The sequence below is a fragment of the Cinclus cinclus genome, chromosome 11, assembly GCF_963662255.1.
Source record: "Cinclus cinclus chromosome 11, bCinCin1.1, whole genome shotgun sequence".
Taxonomy (NCBI): Eukaryota; Metazoa; Chordata; class Aves; order Passeriformes; family Cinclidae; genus Cinclus; species Cinclus cinclus.
The window spans coordinates 968,392-980,559 of NC_085056.1; the positions used below are offsets into that span (position 1 = coordinate 968,392).

General features: G+C 54.9%; 2 protein-coding genes across 2 annotated transcripts; both read left to right on the forward strand.

Annotated features, from left to right (window-relative positions):
• Positions 1-3,165: 3,165 nt before the first annotated feature.
• Positions 3,166-9,606, forward strand: TERF2 (telomeric repeat binding factor 2). Its single transcript, XM_062499932.1, has 11 exons — positions 3,166-3,358; positions 3,442-3,537; positions 3,991-4,169; positions 4,398-4,484; positions 5,018-5,164; positions 5,371-5,476; positions 6,194-6,572; positions 7,020-7,385; positions 7,851-7,936; positions 8,191-8,240; positions 8,705-9,606. Exons 1-11 carry the CDS (start codon positions 3,166-3,168, stop codon positions 8,861-8,863), a joined length of 1,848 nt encoding a protein of 615 aa, XP_062355916.1. The 3' UTR covers positions 8,864-9,606.
• Positions 9,607-10,297: 691 nt separating this feature from the next.
• Positions 10,298-11,983, forward strand: TMED6 (transmembrane p24 trafficking protein 6). The gene is made up of 4 exons (XM_062500296.1): positions 10,298-10,492; positions 11,183-11,309; positions 11,452-11,603; positions 11,759-11,983. The coding sequence occupies exons 1-4, from the start codon at positions 10,298-10,300 to the stop codon at positions 11,981-11,983; spliced, it is 699 nt and encodes a 232-aa protein (XP_062356280.1).
• The last annotated feature ends 185 nt before the right edge of the window (positions 11,984-12,168 follow it).

Below are 12,168 nucleotides of genomic sequence, written 5' to 3' on the forward strand. Positions count from 1 at the left end.
TAAAGGTTAAAAGTGTGTGCAGGAGAGTCTGGTGGGCTCACGGCTGGGCAGGTCACAAATCCCTCTGGATCCTAAGGGGAGCTCAAGTGAAGTTCTCTATTTGGGCAAGGCCATACATTCACCTACCCAGATACTGGGATGTTAAAGGCTCAGCCTGTTCTGAAACCTCTCCACAGTCACCTAATCAAGTATTAAATATTGAGCTTCTGCTTCTTTTGATCCTTTCTGTCTACCTTTTCCTGGTCATCAGGGCTGTTTCCCTGGTTCTGTGTGTAACCCAGGATCTCTAACATGAAAATGTTTCCAGCTCCTTGTTGTGCCCAGGCAGCCCAGCTCTTGGCACATTTTTAAAACAATGTCTTTCCTTCTAGATCCCTCCCTACCCAACCCAGTTCCAATCTTTCCCCAGACTGGTTCAGACTTTCTGTCATCTACTTGATGGGTTTCTTAATAAGTGCCTTTGTGCTTCCTTCTCTCCACCCCTCATGCCTGGAGGGTTCCTCTCTGGATTTTCAAAGGAATCTCATGACCATCCTCCAAATTTCCTCTGTCCCCATGTTCCATTGCTTTCTGTTTTGTAAAGCTAGATTGGTTTTGGAAGGGACCTTAGAGCACCCCCAGTCCCACCCCCTGCCACGGCAGGGACACTTTCCTGTACTCCGGGTGGCTCCAAGCCCTGTCCAACCTGGCCTTGGACACTTCCAAGGGATCCAGGCGTAGCCACAGCTTCTCTGGGAGCTGTTGTCCTGTCTGGTGCTCCAGCACAGTGAGAGCAGAGGTGACCAGGATGCTGGTGGTTTTCCTGTTCTGTTTCCTGCTCTAACTCCACCAGAAGGATGTGACAGGTACGAGACCACGGCAACATGCAGATCCTGTTCCCTGGAATATTTTCTTTCATCTGTAATCACTTCATCAAAAGCCATAAATCAATGAGGGGAGGCTCAAATGCACAAGCACAGCTTCAATTTGTGCCTTCCTGCCCAGTGTTTTGTTTGGCACATGGAACTCCAAAGCTTTTCCTGAAAAACTGATAATGACACCACAGGACGACTCAGTGAAACTGGATAGTGAGGCCACTGGCATTCCTGCTCCTGTTTCCATCATCCCTGCTTCCTCTTAGTTAATTGGAGATGACTCAGGGAGCAAACCAGTGGGTTTAGATTTGCATTTTCTCTGGAATTCTCCATTCCAGGCTTGTTTTCCAGTCCTGGGTGCTGTTAACATACTGTTGTCTAAGGCAGACCCTGAAGTGGTGTGGGAGGGAAGCCTGGATTGGGGTGCCAATGCTGTGCCCTCCCCAGCTCCAGAAGCATGTCAGGAACTGTCACCTTCTCCAGCTCTGCTGGGGGAATCACTGCTCTTGTGACATCTGTCATGTCACCACCCTGTCCAAATCCTCCCAGGCACTGCAGAGACCTTGTGGATCTCACAGGAAGCAAATCTGTCTGATGGGGTGGGAGGTGAAAGGGGTGACACCTTCACCAGGAGGGCATTGGAGGAGGAGATGGCAGGCCAGAAGGACACGGACAGGAGGCAGAAAAAGGAGGCTAAGGGAGTTTTCCCAAGTGAAACATGGCTTGGAGAAGGCAGGTGGCTCTTGAACGTCTTTGTCCTGGTGTCTCAGAGAGGAATCTTGCTTTGCTTCCCTTGGGAGAGGACACCAGAACCCTCTTTCCTGACCTCCGTGCAAAAATGAATGAAATTACTCAAAATCCTAAAACTTGTACAGGGCCAATGGGACCTGCTGAAGTGGCTGGCACATCTACTCAGAGCTGTGTGGATCACGGGGCAGAAGTTACCGAGCTCCCTGAAAAACATGGAATTTTCTGGCCAGGAGAGCAAAGGCAGTGTCTGAAGGGCTGTGAGCGTAACTGGTCTCATGTTGTCACTGGGGCTGGTCAGCCTCTCCCTGGACTGAGGGGACACTGCTGAAATTCCGGGGTCACACCCTGACACCTCCTCCTGCATCCTGTGACAGAGAAAGAACAAAACCATTTTGCCCATGGATATTCCACGTGGAAAAGCGTTTGACCTAGAGCATGGCACTCCGTCTCTTCCCCTCAGCCCAGGAAGCAGCTGTCAGTATCGCTCCTCGCATCCTTCCATCCTTCCGAGCACCCTCCACAGCATTCCAAGCGTGCCCTATCCTGCTTCCACCCTGCTCCCCAGGGCAGTCCCCCGCCCCAGGTGACTCCTCTGCCTCACACAGATTATTTCTACCTTCCTTTGTTTGCCGATAAAAATCCCTCACAGTTTTTCTGTTTCCCATCTGACACACGGATTTTTCCCATGTGTGTTTCCTTCGCCCCTGGCCTGGGGCAGAGGGAAGGGAGGATCCCAGATCACCTCATGCCAAAGGAATTTTCACGTGCTTTTCCATCTCAGGTGAGAGAGCCTCCAGGACAGTGTTAGGAATATTCCCCGGGCCAAGGAGACGCTTGCCCAAGCAGGACACTCCAGAGTGGCAGAGAGCCACCCCATGATCCCGAGGATCTATCTGCTTGCCGGTGCCTTCGCCTCCAGGCACCTCTCTGCTTGGGAATTAGTCAGCGGGATCACCGGGAAGACAGGACTTCCAGTTCATTACCCCAAGTCTGAGTGACTGTGGGACAATCTATGCCTCAAAATCCTTCCCAGGGGACCTGGTTTGTTGTCCCAGGTGAGGGAGATTGGAAGGTGGCTGGAGCACAGAGCACAGGAGAGCGGGAGTTGTTTGGAAGACCAGAATAAAAACCTGTGCCTGCGCTGGCAGGGTGGTACTGCCAGGTTTGGGTGACATGAGTTTAACACACCTAGGCCTGCTCAGGTGAGACACTCGCTCGGGGGTCGCATTTCCCCGCAGTCGGGCAGCGGGCCGGTCCTGACCACCGTGCCCCGGCTGTGCCCCGGCTGTGCCCCGGCTGTGCCCCGGCTGTGCCCCGGCTGTGCCCCGGCCTGCGCCGCCTCTCGCTACCGGGGCCCGGCAACTCCCCTCCCGTTCGCCAGAGGGCGAACAGGCCTTACCGGTGGGTTTGCCGTGATGCACGCCGGGAGCTGTAGGCGCGGCGGGATTGGCGCGGTGCACGCCGGGAGCTGTAGGGGTGGAGCCCGCTAAATAGCTTCGCGCGCCAAACGGCCCATAGTGCCTTTTGGTGTCGTCATTTCCGGTGCCTGGCTCTCGGCGGGATGGCGGCGCAGCGTGCGGCGCGGCGGGAGCGGGACCCCGACCCGGACCTCGACTCCGACTGGGCCGGGATGGCGGCGCTGCCTGAGAAGACCGTGACCGGCTGGGTCCTGCAGTTCTACTTCCACCGCGCCATAGAGGCCTACCGCTCCGGGCGCAACCGTGATTTCCGTCAGTTCCGCGACATCATGCAGGGTGCGCAGGGCCGGACCGGGGAGCGGCGGGGTTGGGGGCGGCCGGACCCGCTGCACCGTCCTGACCAGCCGTTTGTCCCACAGCTCTGCTCGTGCGGCCCCTGAACAGGGAGCCGGAGACAGCCCAGATGCTCCGGATAATGCAGCTGCTGTCGCGGGTCGAGGAGGGCGAGAACCTCGGTAGGTGTCCAGCCCTTTCTGCGAGCTCTGGGGAGTCCCGGTGCTGCTTACAGCCCGCTCCCGCCTCCCCTGTGTCAGTGTCCCTGCACTCCCGGAGCTTTGTCCCTGCACAGAGCGGGGCTGTGGGATGGGGCTGTGGGGTTCTCCCTGCGAGTGAGGGGTAGCTGTTCGTATCTGTCTCGGTGGAGGGCCAAGAGCAGAGAGTGGCGTTTCGGGGCTGCTGTGCCAGACAAACACATCAGCCTGGTGACTCCTGCTGAGGCTCACAGCTTCCAAAATGCTCCCCCGGGTTAGTGTTGGGTACCTGGGAAGTTCTGGAGTACTGCTTCCAGAATTTTCCGTGGCTGCTGGGGGGCACGAATTGCAGTTCAGACACTTGGTTGTGGAATTTGTGACACACCTGTGTAGGTGGATGGCTGCCACCTGTGCAGGTGAATAACCAGCTCTCTCTAGGGAAGCGCCGTGACCCCCCCCCAAACGTATGGATGCCAATTCTTATAGATTGTACCTTCGACAAGGAGTCAGAGCTGACCCCACTTGAGTCGGCCATGCTTGTCCTGGACTTCATCCATGAGGAATTCTCTGTGGCGGATAAGACGATGGAGGCTGTGCAGAAAATGGTGAAAGAAGCTGTAAGATCTTCTTCTTTCTCAGTAAATATGTTGTGCAAGAAAGGCCTTGGAAGGCCTTGTTTTTCCTTGGAAAGGCCTCGTGTGGATGATAGTGGGAGCTGCCTCACCCGTGGGATTCCCTCATTATCTGTGCACTCCTGCCTGCAGTGATGTGGAAGTTCTGTGTGGAGGTTGGCACTGAGTTGTTCCCTGTGGCCTGCTTCAACCTGTCCTTGTTCTCCTCTGCAGGCTGTTGTTGTTTGTATCAGAAACAAGGAGTTTGAAAAAGCTTCCAATATTGTCAAGAAGCACATGGGGAAGGAGCCCAGAAACCAAGTGAGTCCATGCTGGGATGAAGTGGGAGCTGCTGGTGTGTCCAGTGGATGTCTGATGTGTCCTGGGAGGTTTGGGGTGAGGAGGCCAAAATGGAAGCAGTCCTTCTGGAGTGCTAATCCCTCAGTGTTGCATGTTTGGGTTGTCACCCTGGAGCCTCCTCTGTCACTCACCTTTTCTCACACACCTTCATGGGCCTTCCAGGCATCACTATTTATCCCTTGATGAGCCTCCATCTTACCTTCAGAGCAGGTTTTGGGAGCAGCAGGAGTTCCCATTCCTGTTTCTGCAGGCAGTAGTGTGCTTGGGCACTGCAGGCAAGGAGAATTCCTGAAATAGGGTGGTTCTGCTGCTCCTTGGTTGCTCTCCTGTTCCTTTGGCTTTTTCCTGGCTTTATCTCAGTGTAAATTGGTTGTGTCTGGAGAATGCCAGAGAGGAAAGGCCCAGTCCTTGCCCAGATCCTTGCTGTGGCTGTCACTGATTCCCTTTTCCCCACCCAGAGTGGTCTTACCTGATCCTATGAATCCCTCTTCTAGAAAAAGAGAAATGAGTGGCTGGCTGTCATCCGGGACAAGAATCCCTCTCATCCAAAGGTCAAAAACTTCTCCTACGAGGACTTCCAGCAGAGCATGTTTGAGTTCCTGAAGGGCTACGTGGACAACTCAGAACCAGTGCTGCTCACGGTGCGTGTCCAGCTCACTGCCCTGGGGATCAGGTGCCTGATTACAGCAGGTTAAACCTTGAACACTCTTAATTCAGTCCGTTCCTGAGAGATTTATATGGTCAAACACGTTTTTCAATCCATTAAATGTCTTTGGGAGGGGATAAAATGGAATGGGAGCCCAAGGAATCATCTCTGTAACGGTGGTGTGCTTTTTCTTTCTACAAGCTGTTGAAAAAGACCCTGAATTTGGAACACGTTGACAAAGCGAAATCCTCCCTGGAGATTTCGGAGTTGGCAGATGGGCTGAAGGACCAGGAAGCAGCTCCAGAGGGCCCAGCCAGAGCAGCAAAGCGCCCAGCCAGAGCTGCAGAGGGCCCAGCCAGAGCAGCAAAGCGCCCAGCCAGAGCAGCAGAGGCCCTGGGAAGGGCAGAGGGCCCAGCCAGAGCAGCAGAGGGCCCAGCCAGAGCTCCAGAGGCCTTGGGAAGGGCAGAGGGCCCAGCCAGAGCAGCAGAGGGCCCAGCCAGAGCTCCAGAGGCCTTGGGAAGGACAGAGGGCCCAGCCAGAGCAGCAGAGGGCCCAGCCAGAGCTCCAGAGGCCTTGGGAAGGACAGAGGGCCCAGCCAGAGCAGCAGAGGGCCCAGCCAGAGCTCCAGAGGCCCTGGGAAGGGCAGAGGGCCCAGCCAGAGCTCCAGAGGCCCTGGGAAGGGCAGAGGGCCCAGCCAGAGCTCCAGAGGCCCTGGGAAGGGCAGAGGGCCCAGCCAGAGCTCCAGAGGGCCCAGCTAGAGCTCCAGAGGCCTTGGGAAGGGCAGAGGGCCCAGCCAGAGCTCCAGAGGGCCCAGCTAGAGCTCCAGAGGCCTTGGGAAGGGCAGAGGGCCCAGCCAGAGCTCCAGAGGGCCCAGCTAGAGCTCCAGAGGCCTTGGGAAGGGCACAGGGCCCAGCCAGAGCTCCAGAGGCCTTGGGAAGGGCACAGGGCCCAGCCAGAGCTCCAGAGGCCTTGGGAAGGACAGAGGGCCCAGCCAGAGCAGCAGAGGGCCCAGCCAGAGCTCCAGAGGCCTTGGGAAGGGCACAGGGCCCAGCCAGAGCTCCAGAGGCCTTGGGAAGGGCACAGGGCCCAGCCAGAGCTCCAGAGGCCTTGGGAAGGACAGAGGGCCCAACCAGAGCTCCAAAATATGCAGGAGCAACAGAAGTCCTGGAGGGAGCTGCAAGCCCTGCAGAAAGGGCAGCTGGTCCCACAGCAGCTCCAGAGATTATGGAAGAAGCTGGTGGCCCTGCAGCAAGTGTGAAACCTATGGAAGACCCAGCAGCAACACCTGAACATTTAACAGCAGCGTATGATATCCTGAAGGGCACTCCAGGGCCTACAGAAATAGCTAAAGAACCAGCAGCAACTCCAGAACTCCCCAGTGTGTCTACCAGGGAATCACAGAGGTGGGCAGAGGAGTCTGGCTCTAGACTGTGGATAAAGTGTGGCTGCAAGTTCTCTTCCAAGGGGTAATCCCCTGTGTCCAGGCAGCTTCTAATTTCCCAAATGCCTTCCTGGGCCAGCCCAAAGGTGTTGGTGCAGGACTCTGGATCCTGGGAAAGGTGTTGAGGTGGTTTGGTGGTGGTGTGACCAGGGAGGGGGCTGTGGCTGCTCTTGGGGAGCAGCAACATCTCGTGGAGTAGCAGGAGGCAGTGGGAGCATGAACCTATGATCTCCATACCTGGGGCACTGCTGTTTGGGAGGGAGTACTGGAGGGTTAGGAATGTCCTCTTCCATGGATTTGCACTGCACGGCCAGGAGCTGGGGATGCTAGTAGAGGGAAAGGCTGGATTTTGGGGCAGCAGAGTTCCCTCTGTTTCCCTACAACCCGCTTGGTTGTGTTTATTTTATAGGCAGCCCCCCGGAGCTGTAACCTCGTATGGGATTTCTGTTCTGAGAGAAGCTTTCAAGATCCTGTCCGACTCCGGGGACCCAGATGCACTTTTCACCAAACTGGATGAGACAGACTTGCCTTCCCCCAAGCAACTGTCTCCTTCTGTATCCCACAGAAACAAGAGACTCAGAGAAGATGAGAATCAAGCTTCTGAGACCTGTAACGTCAAAAATTTGTTCAGCATAAGCAATCTGGTTGTGGATTTGGACGGCTCCTCCAGCAAGTCAAGCGAGTGCCCTGACTCTTCCCAGGAGCACGTAGTCTCTTCTGCTTCCAAACCTGCTCCGAAATTGCCTGATGAGCCCTTGTCTGCCCAGAGTGAGAAGTATGGAGCCCCTCTCGTGTGGTATTGTCTGTTCTGCCCCCAGTCTTGCCTTGCTGACATTGGTAGCCTGAGCACCAAAGCTTTGCCCTGTGTCCCAGAGATGAGAGTTGACCTTGCCCACCAGCTCATGTGGAACTAGGCACAGCAAACCCTCTCGTCTGTGCATTTGGCTTTAGAATTAATTATGGGTTAATGGAGAAGAGAAAATTATCAGGACCTGCTGGTAGTTAGGTGCTGCAGCTGGTCCTGGCAGGTGATTCCAGTACAGGTAATGCATGCTTTTCCATACTTGTGCCAGCCTCAGCCTCGCTGGCCAGAGTCTGTAGGAGCATCCTTCTCTCACTTTCCACCTCGAGAAAAAAAAGTGTCCAGAGGTTGGCTCTGCTTGCTTGGTGGCCCTGCACCTGCTCCCTGAACAACCTTCTCCCAAGCCAGTAGCCAAAGTAAACCCTCACCTAATTTCAGGTCTGTCCAGGGAAGGTGGAACAGCTCCTGTGGTACAGAGGAGAAGGACAGTTGGAGTGATGAGGATGAGCTCTTTGCAAATGCAGGTATGAAAATTACCCTGTCATGGATTACCTGTGCTAATCCTGGCATGGGAGTCACTCACAGGGGTCTTGCTGCTGCCTGGGTGACTGAATTTTGAAACCAGAAATCCTGTGGAAAGGCTGGGATAAAGGAATTTGGGTGTATTGCCTGTCACAGGGTGCTCTGCACAGCTCACCAGTTAAGCCCAAGGCAGCCTCTCAAGGTGGTCTGTACCTCTCAAATCATGGGAAATGTAACTCTCTCCCTTGTTTTCCAGCATCACTTGAGAGAAGCAATGTCTCCAGAACCTCTGGCTCCAAGAAACAGGTATGTGGAGCCTTAGGTGCTTCCAGCAGGCCCTGCAGTGGGGCAGTGTCCCTACAGTCACCACAGGTAAAACAGGCTGGAGCTGTGCCTGTCCTGCATGCAGGGCATTGGGAATGTGCCTCAGGTGCCTTTGTCTTGATGGCTCAGAGCAAGGTTTGCCACATTTCCTCTCATGCTGGAGGAGGTCCAGAGTCTTGTTCAGGTGAGGGCCACACATCTGGCAGGTGTTACCCAGGAACAGGTCCCATCTTGGTGGCACCAGGAACTCTCTTCCTGATCTATAGGATGGCAGCTGCTGCACCACATCTGCAGTGCAGGAATGTTGTGTGCAGCTACCAGGACCTGTCTGCCTTCCCTGCTGTTCCTGGCAGGGGTGGTGAGGGAAGGAATGTGCCAGGAAGGAGCTGGCAGCAGGCTGTGTGCCATGCAGCTCCTCGCTGCAGCTGCTTCCTTGCTCTTTGCAGAAATGGACCATGCAGGAGAGCGAGTGGATCAAGGAGGGGGTGCGGAAGTATGGAGAAGGGAGATGGAAAGCCATCTGCCTCAGGTACCCCTTCCAGAACCGCACTCCAGTGATGATCAAGGATCGCTGGCGGACCATGAAGAAACTGGGAATGCTCTGAAGCTGAAAGCCACAGGACTTGGGGTTTTGGGGTTTTTTTGGTTTTGGGGTTTTTTTTTGGTTTTTGGACCTTGGTTTGTTTTTTGGATGCTGGACCAGAGTGTTGTCTGTGCCAGTGTGGGAAGCCCCTGTGATACCAAAACCATGACTGACAGGAACCTAGGAGCTTTGTGCTCCAGCTGTATCTGCAAAAATCAGTGTGCTGCAGGTGGTAGGGGCTGTGCAGCCTCTCAGTGTGAACTTAGAACCACCTGGATTGAGACTTCCTTGTCTACCTGACCACTGCAGCCTCTGGAATGAATCCCAGATGTTTGCTCAGGTGTGATCAGTAGGATAAGCTCATAGGTGACCATTTGGTCATGTTCTAGTTGTATGTTCTCTGAATCACTTGTTTCATCTGTTTGCCATCAGTCCCTTATGGAAGAGAACCAAGGAGTCCCAGAGCTTTTGTGGGGAAGAGATCCAGGCAAGAGGGATATACTTAAGGTTTTTTTTCCCATTCATTTCTGCTTTGTAAATGATTAATCTGTGAGGAGAAATTCCTCCCTTCCAGCTCTTAAGCTGTAAAAAGTAAAACTACTTTGTGTTTCAGTACTTGAAACTGTTGTTTCCATGCTAAAAATTTTAGTTCTGACTTTGGTCAGGGTTTGTTTGCACTTTTCCTGGTAATAGTGTGAGCTCCAAGGGTGCCACATGTTCCTGCCTTCAAGGGCCAAAGCTTGGAATACTCGTTTGAAAATTAAAGTTCCTTTCTTGTTTAAGATCAAGAGTTGTGAAAGTGTGAATTTCTACCTCGTGGGTGGAAATGCAGCAGAGAGGGGGCAAGGACTGCCCCAGGAATGTGGGGCTTATCCTTCCCCTCTGGGAGTGTTGGGTCAGCAGCAGTACTGCCCTGGGGGATGTGACATGCAGATGTAAATGGGCAACAGGAGTTTCTGGATTAGGTTCATTTGGAAAAAAAAGGACACTTTCTAAACTTAGTTTCTAAGTTTCTCTTGGCTGCCTTCCGGCAAAGCCAGGGCTGGGAGAAGTCTTGGCTAGCACCAGCTGCTTCCTCTGTGTCCTTCAGCTGCAGGTGCTGTACTGAGTGTCCCTTGTCCCCTGGCTGTGGCCATGCATTTTTCCCCCTTCTGTAAATCCCTGGAGAGCCCTGGGCAGCAGGAGCACCAGGTCAGAGATGTGGGCCACTACTGGGCAGTGAGAGGCAATGCCCCATTGGCAGGAGCTGTGTCGCATTGTTTCCTTCTCCAAGGTCCGCTCCTGCCCTGGCAGCACAGGGTGTTGGAGCTCCAGCAGTGCACCACGATCACCTTGAGCTGTGGCTCCTGTGCTGGCACAGCCCTGGTGCTGCAGAGCAGTTAATGATTACCCCCTGTGCTTTGTCCCGCACTGCCCAGCGAGGGGAGCAAATGCTGGAGCGCAGGGAAGCAGGAGGATGCTGCTGCTGCTGCTCCTGGCACTGCTGGGCTCTGCTGGCTGCCCCAGAACAGAGCCCCTGAGCGGTTCCAGCCAGGAGCCGCTGTTCCGTGGGGCTGATCGCTATGACTTTGCCATCGTCATCCCTGCTGGCACCGTGGAGTGTTTCTGGCAGTTCTCACACCAGGGGGGCAACTTCTTCTTCAGCTACGAGGTGAGTGCTGAGGGAGGTGAGTGCTAAGGATGTGTCTTGGGAGGTAGCTGGCACAGCCAGGGAATGGCTGTACTGGATCCATCCCTCGCTGGTTCTGTGCCTTTCTAAAGCAGTATCATGGAATTGTTTGGGTTGGAAGGACCTTAAAACTCATTTCCTTCCACCCCCTGCCATGGGGAGGGACACCTTCCACTATCCCAGGGTGCTCCAAGCCCCAGTGTCCAGCCTGGCCTTGGATACCTGCAGGGACAAGGCAGCCATGGCTTCTCTGGGCATCCTGTGGCAGGGCCTCCCCACCCTCACAGGGAAGAACATCTTCCTAATAAAACCAATCTAATCCCTATCCATCATCAATCCCATGCATTTTTAAACTACCAGGTTTAAACCCATGAAATGCTGCTGGAAGCTCTGCCCTCCACTGCCTGGTTGTGGCACAGCCGAAGGTTCTGGCACAGTGTGTCCCTGAGCTCTGTCCCCTTCCCACAGGAAAACTCCAGCCCTTTCATCTCCTGTTTACACTGGGCTGGCTGAAAGAGATCCAGGGCATAGCTGTGCCTGGCAGTGGCAGCTTCCCCTGGGCTCTGTGCTTGGCTGAGCAGCCCTCCAGGAACACGTCCTCAGGGCTTAGCACAGCTCCATCCCTGACACAACAGTGACCACAAATTCCCCTCGGGTGTTTCCTGCCTCCAGGTCCAGCGGGCGACTGGGATTGGTAACAGCAGGAACATCCTGGTCACAGCGAGTGATCCCAATGGCTTCCAGCTTGGAGTGTCCCAGGACGTGCGAGGCCAGATCAACTTCCTCACCAAAGACACAGGTCACCCCAGCCCCTGCAGCAGCCCTGAGCCTGCCCAGCCAGGGCTTGCTTCTGCAGGGGAGGGGAAGGAGGGCTGGGCACTCAGGATGTGCCTGCCTGGAGCCCTTCCATCCAGGGATCAACAAACACCTTCCTTCTACAGGTTTCTACCAGCTCTGCCTGGACAACCAGCAAAACCACTTTGGCCTCATGCAGGTGTATCTCAATTTTGGTGTATACTATGATGACTTCAACATGGAACACAAGCCATCAGCAGAAAGGAAGGAGCTGAACGATACCCTGGATGCAATTGAGGTGAGGGTCAGGGAAGTCCAGGGTGCCCCAGCACAGCAGGGAGGGGCAGGGCCTGCCCAGAACACTGAACAGGGCCTTTGCTTGGACTGAGCTGCAACTGAGTTCAGCACTGAGCCCCACGGGCATCTCTGAGTGCAGCTCTGCCTCTCCTGCAGGTGAGCATCCAGAGGCTGCAGATCCACACCTTCCACATGTGGCGCTTCTACAACTTTGCCCGGATGAGGAAAGGGGCAGACTCCTTCCTGCTGGAGTCCAACTACAACTATGTCAACTGGTGGTCAATGGCCCAGAGCTGTGTCATTGTCCTCTCCGGGGTGCTGCAGCTCTACTTCCTCAAGCGCCTCTTTCACACGCACACCTCGGGCAGCCAGAAGTGCTAGGACAGGGCGCAGGGCCCCCTGCAGAGCCAGGTGACCTATCTGCCACTGTATCCCACTACGGAGTGGGAGGAAAGGCTGAGTTCTGCTTCCAGGAGGAGGTTAGAGAATTCTCTCTGCTCCTACCTAATCTCTAGCCCTGACATCGCCCCAAGAGATGCCAAAGGCTACACTGTCACCAGCCTTCT

What these genes read in the sequence shown, in the direction of transcription:
- TERF2 (XM_062499932.1), top strand. Translation starts at nt 3,166, where the DNA reads ATGGCGGCGCAGCGTGCGGCGCGGCGGGAGCGGGACCCCGACCCGGAC. An exon ending in AGAAAATGGTGAAAGAAGCT is followed by an intron (nt 4,170 to 4,397) that starts GTAAGATCTTCT and finishes TCTCCTCTGCAG; the next exon opens with GCTGTTGTTGTTTGTATCAG. An exon ending in CCTCTGGCTCCAAGAAACAG is followed by an intron (nt 8,241 to 8,704) that starts GTATGTGGAGCC and finishes TGCTCTTTGCAG; the next exon opens with AAATGGACCATGCAGGAGAG.
- TMED6 (XM_062500296.1), top strand. Translation starts at nt 10,298, where the DNA reads ATGCTGCTGCTGCTGCTCCTGGCACTGCTGGGCTCTGCTGGCTGCCCC. An exon ending in CTTCCTCACCAAAGACACAG is followed by an intron (nt 11,310 to 11,451) that starts GTCACCCCAGCC and finishes TTCCTTCTACAG; the next exon opens with GTTTCTACCAGCTCTGCCTG. An exon ending in ATACCCTGGATGCAATTGAG is followed by an intron (nt 11,604 to 11,758) that starts GTGAGGGTCAGG and finishes CCTCTCCTGCAG; the next exon opens with GTGAGCATCCAGAGGCTGCA.